Genomic DNA, 21,251 nt, shown 5'->3' with positions numbered 1-21,251 from the left:
ATGACGGACAACACAGTGGCCATGTACTATCTCAACAAGAGAGGAGGCGTAGGATCACTTCCACTGTGCAGAGAGGCAATGCAGCTCTGGTTCTGGGCAATACAAGAAGGAATCTCTCTGTTGGCAGTTCACCTAGCCGAGGAGCAGAACACAGCAGCAGATGCTCTGAGCAGGCAGAGCACAGTATCCCACGAGTGGGAACTAGCTCAGGAAGTCCTTCAAGAGATCTTCACCCTTTGGGGAACCCCTCAGGTGGATCTGTTTGCGACCAGGGTCAACCGAAAGTGCGAACAGTACTGGTCAAGGGAATTTCCTCCGAGAGGAGCTCTAGGACACGCGTTCATGGTGGACTGGGAGTTTCCACTTCTGTACGCGTTTCCTCCAGTCCCTGTGATTCCTCACGTAATCAGGTGGTTGAGAAAGATCGGGAAAACATTATCCTAATTGCCCCGGATTGGGCCAGGAGGACGTGGTACCCGGATCTTCTGGACATGTCCATCTGCACTCCAATACGTCTTCCACAAAGAGGATCTTCTCTCGCAAGAGGAAGGTCGAGTTCTCCATCCAGAGTTCAAAACATTAAACCTTCACGCATGATTTCTGAGAGGTTGCGATATAAGTATTGGGACCTCCCGGACGACGTAATGGAGATTTTGCTTTCGGCTAGAAGGCCAGCAACTAAGTCTCTGTATCGGTGTCGTTGGAATAAATTCAGTAACTGGTGCAGGGATAAGAATGTGGATCCTTTTCAATGTGTCACCCCTATGGTGCTTTCTTTTCTGTTGCATCTAGCCAACCTGGGGCTTCAGATTGCAACAATTTAAAGGATATTTAGCTGTACTGTCCATTTTCTAGCGCTCCTCGGAAGAGGTTTCCTACTTGAAAATTCCATTGATCATCCAGTTCCTGAAAGGGCACACTGACATGTACCCTCCAGTTACTTTTCATGTCCCAACTTGGAATTTTAATCTTGTAGTTAAGTTTCAATTAATCCATTCGGCTACCTACACACTACCGCAAGGCCTAAAACTAAAAACGGACACTTGACTCACCAGTGGCGGAATGTGGACGAATAGAGTGGGAATAGCGTTTGCGAGCAATTTTCGTGTTGTTCGCCGTTTATTCTTCTTTGTTACCCAAGATGTGGCGTACATCTTCGAGGAAAAGTGCCGGCTGCAGATGCGGAATCGATCAACCCTCTTGTCCTGTGATACTTCTTGGACTCTACTTTCAAGCTCATCCAGTGGATATCCGCAATGTCTGACCCATTCTTTTATTCGATCAACAGTTTTCGGGAATACATGCATTGTAGTGCCTTCAGATTTAGCATGAGTCTTCGAAGGGCAACTGCTAATCGAACAGGCAGGCATTTTTGAAAATTCTGAAAAGTAAATATCAAGATTATTATAAAACCTTGATGAATAAAAATGTCATAAAGTAAGTGAACCATACCATGTTCAATGCAAGGTTTGTTCTGGTCGCCGGAACTATACCAGTTCATCATGTGCGGCTTAGTATTTACATAAGTTAAAGAAATGTTTTAAATGATGTGACTAAACTCTGAACATGTGACTCGTCCCTTGGATGTTCTGTCTTGCACGAAAAGGAAACATGCTTACATTATATACTGGACCCCCGAAGGATGCAATTCGATGACAATTGACACAGATGAAAATAAATAGATCTATTAATAGCATAACAATTGAAACTCAAGTCAATAGCAATGAGGCCAATGACCATAGCACTATTGGGTACTGTAATCGCAAATAGATAGAAATGTAAAAATGACCGAAATATGACTAGGATACATGGCCTTACCTTGACCAACAAACAGTTGGATTCAGCAGGCCGAGCATTATCTTGCAGGAGAACAGGTAGATGGCCACAGGTAGCACACTGACGAGTTTGCTCGAAGCGGTCACAGATAGCACGACGACGAGCAGATTAGCATGGATCTCGGTGCTTCTCAGGTAGAAGGTTCAGGAGTTGACTTGCAAAGCACAAAGATGTTCTCATGAGACATATCAAGTGGTTTATAAAGTATTAGAAACAGTGGTGCGTTTGTGAATGAATGATGTGTGTATGTCGTGGTATTATGTGGTTTGCAGGGGGGCGGCCTGCCTCAGGGGAGGCCTGCCTGGAGACACGGGGTCTGAGGAGGCCATGTGAGCGATGGCCCCTGGGCGTGGGATACCTTTTGAAGTGTACATGCTGTTTGGCACCTTGGCCGTTTGCGCCCGTGACAGCCCCCCATGCCAGCGCTCATCCCCAGGTGCAAACCGCCTTTGATAGAGGGGGTTGGGATGGATGGGCTGGTGGGCATGCAGGCAAGTGTGTGGGAGCCCTCCGGCCCCTCTCATCCTTTACTTCTCAGTAGAAACTCGGACCAAGTGCCTCCAGTAGTGGGTTCGCCCCTTGCCCTTATGTGGTAACTTTGGTTGACATTCGCGTAGATGGGACCACTGAGCAGGACACGGGGCATCCATTTTTGTACCCCTTTTCCACTCCATCTTGGTGACCAGGCCTCACTGCGCAGAGCACATGGCCCCCACCCTCGTTCCCACTCTGACTGGAAAACTCCAGAGTTATTTGCAACAGCTAATAAATGTAACACATCACTCTTCCTCGGAGATCACTGTCCTGCATGTGAACCAGCCTGAACTAAGCACATAGCTCGTTCATCTCCACAAACATGTCCTTGCCCACGAACCCTCGCCAGTGGAAACTTACTGCCATTCTGACCCTGTGTCCCTGCAAGGTATTCTCTTCATGTGCCAGACCACTGACCACGCCATGATGCCCACCTAGCAGATCCCCAACTAACATTAGACCCCTACTGCAGTATATCGTTGCCTATCAATAACAAATGCCACACACCGGAGATTCTTGTGAGCACAGACCCACACTTCAAACAGTGTATTGTAGTGGTCAAGACCCTTAACCTAAGGCCTGTATAATCCAATGTTGATTGATAGTGTAGATATATGTGTGACTTTTATAGAGACATAACCGACTAAAAGACTTTGAATAAGTGTTATTTAATGCATGCATTATTGAGAATATATTATGTTAGCTTAGATAGTGATCACCCTGCTTCACAGCAACCTGACCTTCACCCATTCGGAGCACAGATGTCTGACGTCCATCCTTGAATGGAGACACACTTGATTCATTTAAAAAATCTAAACCGTTGTTAAAATATATGTGGTGTTTTATTTTGCATCTTATTTTGATGACACAAAAATACAAGACTTCCATTGTACAGGTCAGGTTGCAGCACAGCGAGAGAAAATCCCCTGTACTGACTGCTCAGTACAGGGGATTTCTCTTATGGCACGAACGGCACAGGCGGGTATTACTCTTCGAACGCTGTGTCCAAGCCTTCCGTGAAGCCACCATGTAAAGGAACGATAGGCCACCAGCCGGTACCACCTGTGAAAAAGAATGATACAAACTGTTTTTAAATGAACAAGATAAGTTTAATAAACGTTTGTTGTCAATGACAATTCTTGTAACTAATGGCATTCTGCTCGGACAAATGCTATCTCGACACTGCACACTATTGAACGACTTTCATGCGTTACAATGATATGTATGTCATTTTGGATATAGTAGAAGACCATGAAAGAAGAGTGGCATGACAAGCAGAGTATACTTACTTGGATTACGAGGATGAACAGTTGCGCGAAGTTCGTGCATAAGCACCATCATTATCCTCAACACGGACGTGGGAAGGCAGGCTGCCCTGAAGTCTGGCAGCTCGGTGATGAATTGCGGTTGTGGCTCGCCTTCCGAAATGTAGGCCACGCATCCCGAGTTTTCGCAGCAGCAGTTCTCGTCCTCGGTTGGCATTAGCTCGCACCGATTGCATGTGCACCAGGTGGAAACACCGTCCATGCGACTAGGTCCAGGCTCTTCAGCTGTTGAATCATCCTCCCAACTGCTGTCCGAAGCCCCATCGTTTTCACGTGTTTCCCTTTCCAGTAGTTCCTCCTCGGTATACTCAGGCTCGTACATGTAGGGCATTATTGTAGCCATTGTGTGTTAAACAAACTAAAATAATTTATAGCGGTGGTACTGGTATCTGTTCACACGGGCTACAAGCAACGAAGGTAGCTGACTAGAGCACAGAAACGTGTCACAGAATACTCAAAGTAACAGAGAGAGAGGAATGGAATCGAAAATCTGCTGCTGTGCGTTGTGAAACGGTCTGTTTATACTTATTGAGGAAAGAGGCGTCCTGCCATTTCCATGTCGACACGTCATTAGCTGAAGCGCAGCGAATGTTGACACGAGACGTGCTTTGGCGTTGTGAAATGGGCGGTACGTGCCTGCTGATGACAGGCTCAGGGGCGGGGGATATGATTTAGTGCTGCAAAAGCAGGTCAGCCAGTGCGATGGGGGAAATGATAGGATTATCACAAAATGGCAGCTCCCTGATGCCTGTTTTCGCGTGAGTTTAATGGACGAAAACTCGGGTATGGTCCTTAGGAAATTTTTCTAAAATCGAGCGACTTAGGCTTAAAAACACATGGCGGACCCGTAGGGGCAATACAAATTTTTTACCGAACCATTCCTTTAAGTTCTACCTGGACAGGACTTCCGAGCTTGGGAGTTCTTAACTTTTTGTGACCTTCAGTAGCCCTCAGGGCAAGCAGGCGTCTAAGGCAACGATTTCTCGGTGGATTGCCGCCTGCATCACAGAGTTTTTCATCGTCCAAGGGCTGAAACCTCCTAAGGGTTTTCATGCACACCTGGTGCGGGGCAAGGCAAACGTGGTTGCTTTTCAGAAGTATGTCCCATGGGAGTCCATCGCTAGGGCAGCTACTTGGGCCTCCCCATCTGCTTTCTGTAAGCATTATTGTCTCGACATGAGCTCAAGGGCTGACGCTCGGTTTGATCAGGCTGTGCTGAAGAACCTGTTTCAGTAAGGGGTATTTCCATCCACCCATAGTTCCTCTAGGGAGTGCTTGGGAATCTCCCATAAGTATGGAGGAAAGGGGATGGGACGTACGAGTATTACCAGGTTACTCACTGTAGTGACCACCTTACTCCTAGTCCATAGTCCCCTTTCCTCCATACGCCCACCCGCCGTCCCCTCTAATAAGGTTCCTCTGTTATTGCTAATGGGTCTTTGGCCTGGCGATAGAAAAGGACTGATGGGCGATGCGTGGGGCGGAGCCGAGCTGGACGGGGTTACGGCCCCGCGCAAGAAAGGGAGGAAGGACACATTTTTTGAAAACATTTGGATGCTTTTTACAAAGTGCTCCGGTCCCGTCCCAAAGGACGGAGAGAAGTCTCATAAGCATGGAGGAAAGGGGACTAGGAGTAAGGTGGTCACTACGGTGAGTAACCTGGTAATAGATGGTGATAGAAGAGAGCCCTCCAGAGTCAATGGATGAAGGCCACTAAGTAGATAAGATATCTCGCCCTGTGAGACATGAAAGCAGGAGGACAGTACAATTCTGAAACAATACAGGAAATGGTTTCAAAGTGTGGAAGTGTAAATTGGTGTTCCCCTGATGAAATTCCAGATAAATCGGTCTTAAATAGAGTGAAAGAGGAATGAAACATGTTGGGTATAGAATGGAATTTTAGAGAGTGGTTGCTATATAGGGCAAATGTGAAATTATTTAATTCAAAACAGATTGTTTTAAATTGTAGGGTGGTGGCTTCTCCATAAGATACCATCAACAAACAATAACTCCACAGTGATATATAATTGTTATTCATTATGATGGTTGTAATTTTTGTAAATGAGAGCAATTAAAATCTAACCTGAAAAATGACATGAGATGAGTCAAATGATTGAGCTTGTGGTTAAAGCAAATGTATGAGATATGTATAATGGTTCAATGAAATGAGGTACATGTCAGCATGAAGAATCGTGTTATATAAGGATTGGCAACACAAAACCGGAATACTTGATACGTAATATTGTTTATTAAGACACAGCCAGGTTGAAAGATGCCAGTGCTGGCATTTATTGTTTACAAGCATTATTTAATTTAAGCACAAGTAATATAGAGGGGTCGACAATGACATATATTGATTATAGTTTTCCCCCTGGGAAATTAAGAATGTTAGTATAAATGCAAGCATATATTGAGAAGGGGATTCGCGGTTTCTTTGGTCACAGGCATATTCAAAATGTTGTGCCATGCTCCTGCTTGCTGTTGATCTGTTTATAGATCCTACAGAACCTATCGTTCATTTTGTGGCTCTTTACCCAATTTTTCTTGCGTTGTGAAATGGACCAGTTCGGTCCCATTATGTGAACATTTTACTCATGGGAAACGATTGTGAGGTCCTCCAACCTGCAAACCTCACAAACCTTCCTTAGTTGGTTATAGCTCCATCGCTGCGCTCGTTCTGGCCATTTTGTGCAAGACCTGCACGTCGAGCCTGTAGTTCGGCAATTTATGAATAAACCGTAGTCACTCTTAAAGCAGCACTCCTAAACGTTTTTCGGAAGAAGACGCACCAAACGCTAATGGTTTGCGAAATAGTTAACTTGGTGAGTGTTGGCTACAATCCAAAATCCCTGCTGGTCCGAGATGGGCAAGAATTTTATGGGATATGGATTTGAATATAATCTAAGAGATAAATGGAGGTGACGACGTGGTGGAACACCGAGGAGCCGCCCAGATTACTGAGCAGCGTCCTCCTTTTTGGGGCAAAAGCCGAGGAAAGGTAAGGCAAGCCCAGCAAAATACAAGAGGGGCGAGAAGCCTGTCAAACTGGCTGGAATGCCCGCGAAATAACAACAAAGGAGGTGGGCGTGCCTGAGGGCTTATAAGCTGCCAGTGGACTGGCAGCCTTATTTTCGCAGCCGGAAGATGCCAAAGGAAGGAGGTAGCAGTTTTTGCAGGTTGCAGCCATCGCATCAGGATCTCCAGGCATACGTACAGTGTGCAGCGATCCACTTCATACAGAAGCAGAAACAGTTTTGGATCCACGGTGCGTGTGCCAGGAGGCCACCGCTACGAGCTGAGTGGCCTCGTTGAAAGGGGATTGGCGGTAGAGACAATCAATGTTGCCAGGAAAGCCGCTGGCAGGACCTGGAGTGCAGCGGCAGGCAGGCTTGGCTGCATAGCTGCTGCTGTGAGAGAATTCTGCCTCGTTCGTAGGAGCCGCGGCGAGCAGCTGATTATCAGGAGAAGCGTGCATTCAAGCTGAGCGAGGGGGAGGTCGGAGCGCCCGACAGCACGGCCCTCTCGCCAGAGCACTGCTACATCGCTGAAAGATGTGCAGCGCGTTGCGGTGCTAGTACACCCGGCGGTGAGAACCTTTTTTAGTTGTTGCCCAAATATAAAAAATTGTTGCAACTTCGATGGGCCGCAGTGGTGAAAGCGAATAAACGCTGAAAGCAAGCAACAGCAAACGAGCATGCTCAAAAAGCGAGTCGAATACGAGTCAGAACATGGGCTGAAAGCAGCGTTAAGCAAGGCATCCCATATTTACATGGTAAGGATAACATAGCGAAAACAGACACGACAAGTTGAAGAAAGGAAAGACATTAACCCTACGTAATGCGTGTGCCCCAAGGGCTGCTGCAGGGGTTAGGAAAAGTGCGGGGGTAATTGCACTGTAAGAATTGTTACCAGCCAACCTAAGCAGTGAGAGTGCCGCAAGGCCGCTGCAACTGGCCAAAATGTCCACACAAGGAGGGAGAACCCTGGGTGCAAGCTGCCCAGAGGAGGCCATGGAGCACTTCATACAGATGGCGGCTGCCAGGCACGGACCAAATTGGCTACAGAAAGTGGCGACGCAGCTAGATGGCGAATTAGCTGGGACGAGCAACAGGGCACAGTCTCCTTTGTTGTTTCCAAATTACACAGAGGAAGAGGCCAGGCAGGAGCTTTTGGCCATTGAGGAAGAGGAAATTGGGCCTAGCGAGGAAGAAGAGCCGTTATCTAAAAGGAGGACGTTGACTGATAAGGCTAAGGCAATTAGACAGCAGACGGAAGCTGCCAAAGCACGGTAAGCAGCTGGGGGGGCGACAAAGGCAGAGGGAAAAAGCAGGGGCCTGTTGCCAATCCAGCGGCCTTGCCTGCAGAGATTCCAAGGTGTAGCGGCAGTGCACCCAGCACGCATGCAGCCAGCCCGGCGGCAGTGGCATCGGAGGGACCTGCATCCTTGGAACAAGATAAAAAGGTATGGTTATGCAGTGCTTGCAAGCAGGGGGCAATGGTCAAATGTTGTGTGGAAATGTCAATGCATTTAATCAAGTGGGAAGGAATGCTGAGGGGGTGCACCAGCAAGGGGAAGTGCAGAGGCTGAGTAGCGTGGAGGAGGCCATGAGCCCCAGCATTCTGAGCCACGCCACCAGTTTGCCTAGGGAAATGTCTCTAGGGGTGGGGGGCAGGGGGTCAGCCAGCTGCAGCAGGCGATCGTACCGCCGGCAGGCAGTCGGGGGCAAGGTATGGTGTGGGGTAATGGTGCACAGTAACGGAGAGCGATGCCGGGCTTTGCATCAGTGCGGGCGGCATTGCGGCGGGTAACTCTTTGGTGTGGCACATCGCTATGGCATACAAGGAAAGGATTTGGCAGAAGGAGGACTTTGAGATTGTTACCTTGCTAGATATGGAACCTTGGGTGGCTTGATTTATGCCAGATATCGGAGAAGGAAAGGGAGAAGGACAGGGAGATGGTCAAGAAAGAGGAGAACATTCACAATTGGTTGGCAGCTCTCAGGATGTTGGCATCTATTATGATATAAAAGTTCCCACAGGATGCCGGGGCATTATTTGCCTATGAGCAATAAATCCATACCGCTATCTGACCTATGGCAGCGAAGCTTTGTTAAAATGTGATAGGGGTTTTAGGTTAAAGATGCAGATTTGGCCTGCGATGATTTGGATGTTACGGGTTACATCGAAAAAATAGTATCAGCAAGGGAAATTGGGCTATGGCGAGAAGCTTTATTATAAAAAGGAGAGATGGTCTTATGGGGACAGGAGGAGGGGATCCTTTCACGGGCACTTCTGGAATAGTGGAACCAGTTATGAGCCGGGGGCAAGCAAATTGATGGAAGTTTGAACAAGGGTACTGTCCCTTTGGCAAAATCTGAAAATTCAAGCATGCATGTGGCAAATATGAAGGGAATCGCAGCAAGTCTTCATGCAATGGGGGAAAGAATAGCAGTAGCGCGAAACCGAAAGAGAATGCTAAGCGCAATTGACACCCACTTGCCCATGCCCGTACTCCTGCCTAAATATATTCCATTCTTGAATACCTACCATAATAGCGCTGATGCAAAACTGCTTTGGGAAGGTCTTAGGTGGGGGTTTGTAATCCCTTACAACGGTGCCATAGGGAGCAGGGAAGCAGACAATCTAAAGTCAGCATTGAAAATGCCAGAGGTAGTGGCACAAAACCTTGCTAAAGAGATTAAGCTGGATAGGGTGGCGGGCCCAGTCACTACTCTGCCTTTTGAAGAACTTTGTGGTATCGTTCCTTGGCCCTGTTCCCAAGAAGGGCAGTTTCGCTTCATACAGCACCTATCCTTCCCTGAGGGTGCATCTGTAAACGATGGCATAGCTGAAGTGAGCTGTAGGGTTCATTATGCTTGCTTTGATGCAGTAGAACTAGTGAGGGCCACAGGGAGATGCGCACTGATGGGGAAGGTCTATATTGAGTCAGCCTTCAGGCTACTGCCAATTAGCAAGGAAAGCTACCATTAGCTGGGTTTCAAGGTAAAGGGCGCATACTATTACGACAGATGCTTACCGATGGGCTGCGCTATTTCGTGCGCATATTATAAAAAATTCAGCACTTTTTTGGAGTATGCACTGAAGCAGATGGCCCAGGGCGGGGTGGTAATGCACTACCTCAACAACTTGAATGTGGCACGCTACTGAACAGGTTCCAGTCATTGAAGACAGTGGGTCCACTCATAAGGCTGACATTCCTGGGAATAGAGAGGGACTGAGTTGAGGGGGAAGTCAAGACTGCCAAGGGACAAAGTGGTGAAACTCAAAGAAACGATCAAGGAATTGAGGGGCAGGAGTAAGGCCACTTTGAGGGAGCTGCAGTCATTGGTGGGAAATTTGAACTTTGCTGGTAAGGTGATCCCGGCAGGAAAAGTGTTCGCCAGGAGCATTGAACTCAAGACTGTAGGGCTGCAGTACGCTTCCCAGCATGTGCTGATGGGGGCGGAAGTTAGAGGATCTCAAGATGTGGGATGGTTTCCTGGATAATTTCAATGGGGTACTACTTTGGCGGGAGCAGTGGGCTAGTAGCGAGAAACTGAGAACTGTTACTGATGCTTCAGGCTCCCACGGATTTTGAGCTATTCTAGAGAACGAGTGGTGCGGGGAGGCTGGGCCGGCGTCCTGGCATCAGGAGGGCATTACCAGAGACACTGCTGGAACTTTTACCTATTGTTGCTTTCAGGCTTTCGGGAGAGTCCTAAGCGAATAGAAGAGTGAATCTCTGGTCAGACAACCTGGCTGTGGTCCAAATCCTTAATCGGGGGACGTCCAGAAATGTAAGGGTACTTAGGTTGCTGAGGGAGCTGACAACAAGCCTGCTCCAGTTAAACTCTGTAGTAAGAGCACGACACATTCCAGGGGTGAAGAACGTTCTCTCACTCTCTCACTCTCACTCTCACTCTCTCTCACACTCTCACTCTCTCACACTCTCACTCTCTCACTCTCTCTCTCTCTCTCTCTCTCTCTCTCTCTCTCTCACTCTCTCACTCTCTCACTCTCTCTCTCTCTCTCTCTCTCACTCTCTCTCTCTCTCTCTCTCTCTCTCACTCTCTCTCTCTCACACACACTCACTCTCAAGAGGATGATCCTGTTCAAGGTTCAGTGGTGGGGCATGATTGGGGAAATCCGAGTTCACTGATCTACACAGCCCTGGCACCAGGCACAGCAAGGAGGTACAATGTGTGCTGGGAGAGATTCTTGGCTTTTAAGGAACAGTCTTTGACGAAACACCAAATGAGATGGCCAGTACGTGCCTTTGTCGGATGAGGATGGCGGTCTAGGAAAACCAGATCCTGGATATGTTACCATTTGGCAACGATAGCACACTACTACAAACTAGGGGGAAAGCCCGATCCCACCAAGGAGCATTACATCATAATGCCAAAGAAAGGTTGGGCAAAGCAAACGGAGAGAAAGCCCGACGCAAGGCGTCCCATAGATATTGTTAAATTGCACAGTTTAGTTGAAACTCTGCATAGGGTTTGCCGTAACAAAGGAGAGATGGTTTTGTTCACAGCAGCTTTCACCTTGGCCTTCTTTGGAGCTTTCAGAGTGAGCAAGCTGGTTCCTGAGAATAGAGCGGGACGGGGCTCTGGGTTTTTTAGGCTAGAAGATGTGCAGTTATCTAGGGAGCTGGTGCACATTTATCTAAGGAGGTCGAAGATGGATCAATGCGGAAAAGGGAGAACCGTCACCCTCTATAGCATCCAGGGGAGCACAGTGTGTCCAGTAGCGGTGCTAACAGCTTACCTACAAGAGGGGCAGCAGGCGGGTGCTGGGTCACCTCTATATTTGCACAGGGATGGGTCGGCTCTGAGCAGGTTCCAATTCAGGAGTGTGATGGACATGGCCTTGAAAGGCATGGGAGTGACGGGAGGGGGTTGCCAGTCATTTGGTCGACTACAAACTGGTCGACTGCAATTTGGTCGACGCCATTTGGTCGAAAACCAAATGGTCGAATTTTTTTTTATTTTTTATTTTCACCCCTTTTTTGGTTTTTTTGGGGGGGTCCCCCCAACCCTCTTTTTTTCCTTTTTTTTTTTTTTCTACACGAAAATCCACAAAACACATATACATAAATAAAAATAAAAAAAAATCGACCATTTGGTTTTCGACCAAATGGCGTCGACCAAATTGCAGTCGACCAGTTTGTAGTCGACCAAATGACTGGACACCATGGGAGGGGTGTTCGGAAAACACTCTCATTTAGAATTGGGGTGGCTACATCAGCAGCTAAGCTGGGCATGGGGCCTGAGACAATTATGAGAATTGGGGGTTGGCAGTCTGGGTGTTTTAGGAGGTATATAAGGCCGGACAAAATGTAGTATTAATGCGCCACCTTCTCATCTCGCTCCGATTGACAGCAGCCCGAAGGAGGAGACAGTCTGTTTGGGTGATGGGTCATTCTTTTGTGACTGTGGCCAGGGCTAACTGGATGACGGAAAGAGAGAGGATGACAGCTGGCGAGTATCGAATCTGGTGGTATGGTGTGCCCGGGATGAGGTGGGCGCAGTTACAAGCGCACATTGACAAATTGTTGGGCATACATCACAGGCCTGACGTATTGATCATCCATCTCGGTGGCAACGACCTGACCAACTTGGGCAGAGGGTCATTGATGAGGGAAATGATGTTCACCTTACAGGAAGTGTGTTCTCAGTTGGGTGATACCGAGATCATCTGCTCCGAGATCATCCAAAGACGGGAATGGAGGGGAGCAGAAAGTCATTCGGCAGTGGAGACCTCAAGGAGGAAGTTAAATGGGGCAATGGCCAAGTTCTGCAGGGGCAGAGGTTTCATGCAGGTCAGGCATGGTCTGATAAACTTGAGATCACCGGAGTACCACCAGTAGGACGGGGTGCATTTGTCACCAGCAGGCATGGATCTGTTCTTTTGGAATTTGTACACTGAACTGCTGGAGCTATAAGATATGAAAGGGGGGGGAACTACGGTGGGTGTGGACCCACCTTGGGCATGGCAGTGTTTTTTGCGATCAGTGGCACTATAGAGACTACTAAAGAGCCGTGGGAAAGTGGGAAGGGTTTTCGCTTTGCTCGTGATCAGCGCCCCGTTGAGGCCTAATTGCAATGGCGCTGGATGTATCGATGAGGGCTCGGCTTTCCCCGACAAAACGGCACTCCTCCAGTCCAGGAACACCTGCAAGGGCAGGTGGGGTTCAGACGGGAATGGTTGGGGGAACTTTGCCCTACAGTGGACTTGGTTGGGAAAGGGGGAAGCAAGGTTTGGACATGGAACTATCTATTTTCAGAGTTTGGTTTTCAGTGTTTTGAATCCTGTAGTTAAAAAGAAAAATGTCTCGTTCTGCACCTTTTTTCCATAAGTGGTGGCAAGGGTAGCGAATGGAATAAGCAAGTAAGTGGTGGCAAGGGTAGCGAATGGAATAAGCAAGCAAGTAAGTTGGCATATATATATGGACAAATTCCCAGGTTATGAAAGCACTGAAGCCACGAAGAACGGAGTATACATTTTCGCCATGCTACAACTAATGTCTAAATGTTGTCACCCTCTAGATCGCAGTAGTGAAATTCACATTTGGTTTGCTTCGGTTAGCAACATTGCCGACAAGGAGTCTGGCATTATTGTGTTTGTAAGCGTGATGGTATCGCCCTTGCACACTCCGGTGTAGGCGTGGCCGCAAAGAACTGTGCCAGAAATAACAGCACTGTGGCCTTTCTAATTATGCCAGTGTTATGTATTTTGTGTTTTTAACTTAATTGTTCTTAATCTAAACTGAATTCGTACATTGACTTCTCAGAACAGTTTTTGTAAGGAACGGGGTGAATGTCGGGGAGAAGTTATTTTTTTTTATAGTCTGAAATGTGACTGTAAGTGATGCATTTATTTCTGACATGCAGCGCAAAATGTGACGGTGGAAGAAATAATAGGTGCTTACAAACAGGCCTGCCAGAAACTGAACTGCAAGCAGATCCCTAAACTCATCAAGCAGCTCCAGGTAAGATCATGATGTTACCAGTAAAACGCTTTGTAAATAAGTGCTATAGCACGCGCCATGATGACTGCTCTTGACTCTTGGACCTGTTAATTATTTTTGTTTCTGATCGTTCAGTGTTTTCTATACGTTTCAGATAGTCGTCATGAATGCTTCATTCATCTTGCTTCTCAGGCAACAGTTGTCATGTTTGCATTACTTGGTTATGTTGCTAAAAACAACAGAGGTGAGTGGCCTCTGATGTAACAATCCTGCAAGTCCATGGCCCCAATCCACTCATATGAAAAGGCTTCCCAGTGCTGCTTGTGTGTAGATACTTCTTTTTAGTTTTGGCTATTCGAGGTCACCACCTTGGGGAGGGAAGATATAGGAGATCCGGGGAGGAAAATATTTTGGGACATGATGGGGGGCAAACCGTCTGTGGGTGATGTTTGTTTCCCACCCCCCGCCCATTCAAGTCCCTGGTCACGGTAAGGCCTATGTTCTCCCCCCCCCCCCCCGCCTCCATACCTGCCCAAAACACACCCACAGGGGACTCCTTTGCTTCCATTTGCGCTACAGACCTACACATGTATGCCCATCTTGAAATGGTAAGATACTGCTGCTTTTCACAACTGAGGGTTCGGGCATAATTCATCACTTTATTGCCATATACATTTAATTTTTGTATTTTGCATTAAAAAAAATAGTTGAAAAATACGTTAAAACACAATATTTGAACACTGTATTGTTAATATTGCCACTGAATGCATGATTTTGTCTTTCGCTACATTTTTACATCACTTGCAGGATTGGTGGAGAGTCTTTCTTAGACGATGGTACTGATGGTGGTTTTATTTTCAGAGGCCTTAAAGATGCGTGCACACATCCTCGTGTGATCTGAAACGTCATGAGAGGGTTGCAGTTTGGGCTATTTTCTTGTTGTAATTCAAAGCTTTGGTAAAAGTTGATGTTCCCTCGTCGCATTTTCTTGCTCGACAGACTCACACTTCTAATCAGAGCATTTGTTATGCAGGATGAGTAATTTACAACTGAACAACCCGAAACCGCACACGTTCATTGTTAACTTCAAAGTCCCTTAAAGTGCAGTCACCGCTACACCCCCTTCTTAAAGATTTGTTTATATCCATGATGTTGACCAGCTTAACATACAAAAAAGATTATCTTTATGTAGATAGCAAAATGTCCTTAACATATGCAACCTATGAACCTCGCCCCTCCACCCCCAACTTTTCACACCTGCCAGACTGTCAAGAAGACCTGCAAATGGCAGTGGAGTGCGGTATAAAAACCAGTAATTTTATGTATTTACATAATATGCTTCTAGTTGGATTTAGCTTTGCATATGACAACATAATACAAAATAAAATTCATAGCTTAAAAGAAAATCTCTCATGAAATTATACATCAGCACATTAAAATATCCCGAGGGATACGTTGATTAAAATTTCCATACATAATACAAAAATGCTATATGGAACATCAAATTAATGTCATTACCTTCCAGTAATCGATGCCACTTAATAGTTAGATTTTCCTCCCATTTCAAATATATGCTCCTTTCTGAGGTTATTTAGACTATTGCACTGGGTCATAATGTGTTCAGCAGTTTCTATTTCTATCTCGCTGCGTAATCGGCATAAGCAATCAACCCAAGATTTGCCAAACTTTGCACCCTTGACAGCTAATACTGTGGAAAGGCACTAATGTACCTAGTAATCTCGGTTTGCACACACATTGAATTCATCACTGTTAGAGTGGGTAGACAGTTGTGTGATCGCACATTCAATACTATGACTATTAATCTTGGTTTTGGCCATCTTTTTGTGTGATCTTGCAGATATAGTAGAATTTGCGGTTACTTATCCCTGCCTCCACTTTTGGTGGATGGTCTGTAAAAAATAACTTATTCTGCCAAAAGTCACACCGTCAATGTTTTAATAGGCAGTCTTCACCTCTTCCATTATGGTCTGGTTATCTAAATGTATTAAGGTCTCAAAATTCGTGACCCTCATGTTAAATTCTAAAAACAGATATTCAATTGGCCTAGTTTTAGGCATTCGAAAAAATAATGCGCAGTATTTTAGCCTCAAACTTTGCTAGTTCAGATTAGTCTGGCTCCCCATACTTAATCCCATAAATCATACATACATAATCTTAGCAGAATATAGCAATAGTATAGTCTTAAAAGAGCATCCTCCTTGTGTGCTAATGAAGTGATCAGAGTATGGCACATCTGCATGCATTTGATTTTAATTTCACACCATTGGGTCTCCCAATTTAATTTATTGTCAACGTAGACCCCTAAGTATTTATATTGATTAACTACTTCAACAACGTTCACTTCAAGCTTCCACGTCATTCGATTGAGTTCGACTTTTGGTTTTGCCCACGAAGGTGAAAATTTTGGGATTTAGCTATGTTAATTTGCAAACCATTTTCATTAGCATAGCTGCCCAGGATCTTCAATTTCTCTTGGATTACTGATGGGGTATAATTAAGCAGTAGAAGATCTTTTGCATATATAAGCCATTCAATCCGCAAGCTGCCGAATTTAAGGGGGCAGTATTTGGTAGATTTAAGGACACCCGCAAGATCTGCCAAGTATAGATTAAACAGTGTAGCAGCCAGGATGTATCCCTGTTTAACCCCACGTACAGTGCGAAACTGGCCACTCACACACCACTCTCCATACAATCTCGCGTGCACTGAGGTGTCAGACTATAGTAATTTAATCATGGACAGCAGACCAGGAAGGGGGGGGGGGGGAATCTTTCATGCTACAAGTTTTTTCCACAGGCGATTTTGCAAGATGGTATCTAAGGCAGCACTGAAATCGATAAATGCGCCGTAAATGGGGAGTTGGCGACAAGCCCATGCATGCTCAATCAAACTAACCAAGATAAATAGATTGTGTTGTAGTGCTAGATTTTGCTCTAAATCCTGTTTGATTATATTGTAATATTGCATTTTTGTAAATCCACTTAAGTTCCTCAAGTAGAACTTTTGCAAAGATTTTCGCTGGAATGTCTAGCATAGCTAGCATGCAATAATTTAAAGGGTCATTCCAGAGCCCTTTTTTATGTATAGGAAGTATGACGCTCTTTCCAACTCGGGGGTGGGCGAGGGGTTGGATGGGGCGGTACCATCCCACATTTCCCAATGTGTGAAAAAAGGGTATACAGAGAGTTGGCCCATAGCTTCAGGGACAACCGCAAGAGCCTGTTTCAAGTGCTGTGGCCCAACTGCACGCAAGGTGGATAATAGTCTGGTCTGTTTAGTGATGTCAGCAACAGTGTATGTACATGCCCATATTGCATCAGTCACATGTATCTCATCCATGGTCTGACCTGATCCCAGTGTGTTTCTAATATGCGTCTCCTAGCCTACCTCACTCACTGTTTATGGGGAGATTCTTCTTGGCCGCTCCCTTAAAGGTGCCCCAGATCCCTCTGTTATTAGATCTAGCATGATGAGCCAGTTGTAACTGTATATCGTTTTTATGTTCAACTTTATACTTCCGCGATCTACGATATGGATCTTTAAGCGCTTTGATACAGATAGATAGATCTTCTGATTGCAAGTTCCCTGGGTTAGCTCTTATTGCCTCCGCTATAGCTAGTCGGTTTCTTTTTGTATACTTGGATTTGATGGTCATATTTAGAGCCTTAGCGTGTACTCTAACTACAACTTTCGCTCAGGCTCTTCTTTTTTGGCAGTGGAGTCTTTAATAATAGAAACTATCTTGGAGAATTCTGACAAAATCTCAGGTTTAGAACTATCAGTCATTGGGCACCACTTCACCAGAAAAGGAGGAAGGATACTTTCCGCTATGGTGTTAGCCTTATCTAAGTTGGTGGGATTCCATCTAATGCGATTAGCCCCATTGTTGATATAAATATCACTGTTAAGGTCATAATGCTTAGCCACTCTCTTGGCTTTGATAAGTACACACAAATGGTCACTCTCCTCACAGGAAACCACTGCCATATCAATCACTATATTGAGGGTTCTGTTATTAACTACAATATAGTCCAGGGTGGAACAATGCTTGCCACTTATCAGAGTACAAGCTTTTACTGCATCATCAGGACAGTTGCCAGTTAACATTGTCATATTGTACGCACTAAATAGATTGGCCCATTCTTTACCTGGCTTATTAGAATCTGGGGTAATATAAGGCTCGGATGCAGAGTCCTCATTTTGCCAGTCATTATTTTGGCCAATTCTCAAGTTAAAATCACCAGTTATAGGGACTCCGCTGCCATAGTCATCTATGATTTGTTTGACTGTTGAGATGTTGTTTTTGGTGGAAACCATATAAGGTGGATCATAAATGTTCACAATTAAGACTTTATTGGCCATAGGTGTATTGCAATTAATAATAGCAGCTTGCACTGTCAATATCGATGATTGGATGGCATTTCATGTCCATGGGTGGCAGACATAAATCAGCAACCCTCCTTTAGGTCGCCCGATAGGTCCTTTTTGTTGCGTTTATCTGGAGAGTGCTACGCCCATCGATATTACAAGTTTCCTGCAAGGCCACAATACAGAACTGATCTATGTATGCTAATAAGCCTGCCTGAGCTGCAATGTGCGAAAACCCTCTTGTATTCCATGAACAAATATCGGTGTCGGTGCAAACTGGGCCTTGAAAACGCGTGGCATCCATTGCCAATATCCTTAATTTGCACTGATCTCCTATTAGGCAGCTTCATGTAACTAATTTGTTAAAATTATCAGACCCAGGTTTCGCAGCTAGTGCAATGGGACCCAAGTCGGGCTCAATAGATGGAACTGTTAATGATATTTTACAATGCCGCTCTGGACCAATAATTTAAGATTGGTATTTGACGGTCGGCATCATGACTTCAGAGCAGCTATAGCCCAACTTGCAGTTCATTCTCAAATCGTAAATTGTACTCTAATATCATTAGAGCGCCACCAAATATTGGATGTTACATTGATCTTGTCTGCCAGCTGATGGACAATAAGTATATCATCATTTATGATTACACGGAGAGGAACAATGCCATGTAGAATTGCTCGATTTAGGGTGGGGGTGATGATCAGTGCCAAATATTGATTTCATCTGGAGGGCATTTATTTGGTTAATGTAGCCTGATTCATTGCTACTATCATTACTCTGAAGTTTACTACCTATATGCTCGTGTGTTTTAGGCACATGTGTAGATGGAAGGTTAGCGTCCTTTTTTACCCTTGTGGCACGAGGTTCTAGGTTAGTTTCGACCTCCAAGACATCTTGAGAACCAATCTGGCATTCAGGAGCCAGCATGTTATTTAGGTTATTCGCCTAGTTTACCACAATTATGCATTTGACCGCTGCCAGAACATGGTCAGCAATACCTACATTCTTTAGTTTTTACTTTTTTAGCTTTCCACCTTTTAGAAGGTTCAGAGCCTTCATGCAACTTGGGGGTACTCTTCCCTTTTCTAGAGTCGCATCCAGAATCATGCATGTAGTTGCTAATGTCATATGTTCCATAGCGTTTTCTCGTTATCGGAGAAAGCACCAGATTGATGTATTTGAACAAGTTTCTCTTTCCCAGCAGCTTGTTCGTATAGCACAATATTAGGTTTTTTATTGGAACTATTTTTTTGGCTGGACAGCACATCTATGAGGTCATATACAGTCACAATACCTGTTCCGGCAGAAGCAATATCTGCTATGCAACCATTGTTCTTAATGGAATTCGTTGTCTCTTTATACAGCATTGCTTGCAATACTTTTCTTTTCTGACGTTTCAACTGCCGAGACCCTTTGTTAGCGCTCTTTTACTATAACTAGATGGCTTGGAAGAAACAGTATGAGTCATGCGCAGTATCAATAAATAACTGTGTTCACAGCCATGTTGGATACACTCTTAGAATGGGAGATCGGGATAGGGCACATTTGATTACTACAGACATGAGAGAATCGTCCATCACTATTAATACTCTTATGCAACAGTAGGGATTGTGCATCTAGTTTGTTTTCCCCATATTTTCGCATCAGGTGATCAGGACAGTCAACAGATTCTCAAACATGTCATCATTAGATGTACTCTGCTTGTATTTAGATCATCATTATACAGTGTAACCTCATTCATTTGTACATTGCTTTCGTTAGATTCATGTACCATGCTTGCACACGTTGGTCTGCCTGCTGTCCGTGTTTGGCGAGTTGATGGTCTTCGTGGTACAGATTACCAGCATGGGAATGAGAGTATTAGATTCCTGGGCAGTTTCAGGGTTGTCAATCTTCAACAGGGAGTAGAGGCTATGTTTGGAGATGGAGCAGAAAGACTCTCCTCACACTATGCAACTGCACTATGTATCGTGTCTGTTCCGTGTACCAAGTCACCCACTACCACTGGGGCATAATCCCCAGTTCTATCACTCGTGGTAGTTGTCGCCACATTATTGAGACTAAAGTGTACTTGTGCTAGTGCGACAGTATCATCAGTAAGTACATCGGTCGCCACTAATGCATCTGGAAAGTTATTAACAACTAAAACCTTAGCATTGTCCTTTGTTACTGTTGAGGCATGTTCAACATATTCATGTGTTCCATGTGATTCATTCATATCGGCAATTACAGTGCATTTAGTCCGGCCATGATCAAACATATTTATTGCTAACGGTACTTCTCCAGAGACCGAATAGTCATCTGAGAGCGGTACCACGCTAGCATTGTCCTCATGTGAAAACAAAACATTTGCAATTAATTTCGAGCTCGGGCATGGGAGGGAATCTGTTAGATCAATCATTAGCTTGTGAGACGCCTGATTTTCTTCAATAGCGCTAGGAGTCGGGACGCGGTCATTAGTTTTCTTTGGATAGTGTTTACTAATTCTGGTGGCTTTTTTCACGGGCGCATTTACTGCACCAAACTTGTATTTTGTCTTCTGCGCAGTAGGGTGGTAGCAGCAGCAGCAAACGGGTCACTAAAACACACCATCTTAAATGAGGTCTACAGGAGGGGGCGTGTCAAATTGGTAATAGGATAAAACGATCCCCCTACGCTAAGCCTAGCTAGCGGGCTCACCGGTAATTTGCGACTTTCAGTCGGCAATCCGTGCTAGTCCAGGCGAATCACTGAGCAGGAAGCGCTATATCCACTGGCAACAGCTGACCGCAGTTACGAGGATGCGCGCGTGAATGTATGCACCCTCGTCCTTTTGTAGCTGCTTCCTGTTGAAATGGGGGCGTGGGGGCTAGGATCTAAAGCGAACACAAAGGAATAGTTATCAGCAAGAGGTATACAAAGATATTCAAGCTGTGGTAAGTATCGGGCAGTAATATACCGATCTAGTAATCGGTATATTATATTAGCTCAACCCGCTGAGCTATTTTACCAGCTGGCTTGAGAGCTCGCTGCTGCAATCTGAGTGTGATCGGCAGGTCGCAGGTTCGAATCCCGGCAAGGCCACTCAGCCTTTCACCCTTTGAGGTAGATAAATGAGTACCAATTTCGGTTGGGTGATACAATCAAGGCTGGCACCTGTTTGCTGCCTGTGTTTCACCATACTTCTCCCAGCCACAGGGCTGGAGCAGGAGCT

The 21,251-nt window shown here is 45.5% G+C and overlaps 1 protein-coding gene across 1 annotated transcript in view; it reads left to right on the top strand.

Annotated features, from left to right (window-relative positions):
* PPP1R37 (protein phosphatase 1 regulatory subunit 37) overlaps nucleotides 1-21,251 on the top strand; it is a 1,561,993-nt gene that overhangs the window by 118,339 nt on the left and 1,422,403 nt on the right. The window contains exon 2 of the mRNA XM_069644632.1: nucleotides 13,592-13,689. Coding sequence (XP_069500733.1) covers nucleotides 13,592-13,689 — 98 coding nt within the window. The remainder of the gene's footprint in view (nucleotides 1-13,591; nucleotides 13,690-21,251) is intronic.

The sequence above is a fragment of the Ambystoma mexicanum genome, chromosome 2p (genome assembly GCF_040938575.1).
Source record: "Ambystoma mexicanum isolate Mex_15411 chromosome 2p, UKY_AmexF1_1, whole genome shotgun sequence".
In the NCBI taxonomy this organism is placed as follows: Eukaryota; Metazoa; Chordata; class Amphibia; order Caudata; family Ambystomatidae; genus Ambystoma; species Ambystoma mexicanum.
This window is presented reverse-complemented; position numbering and strand designations above follow the sequence as displayed.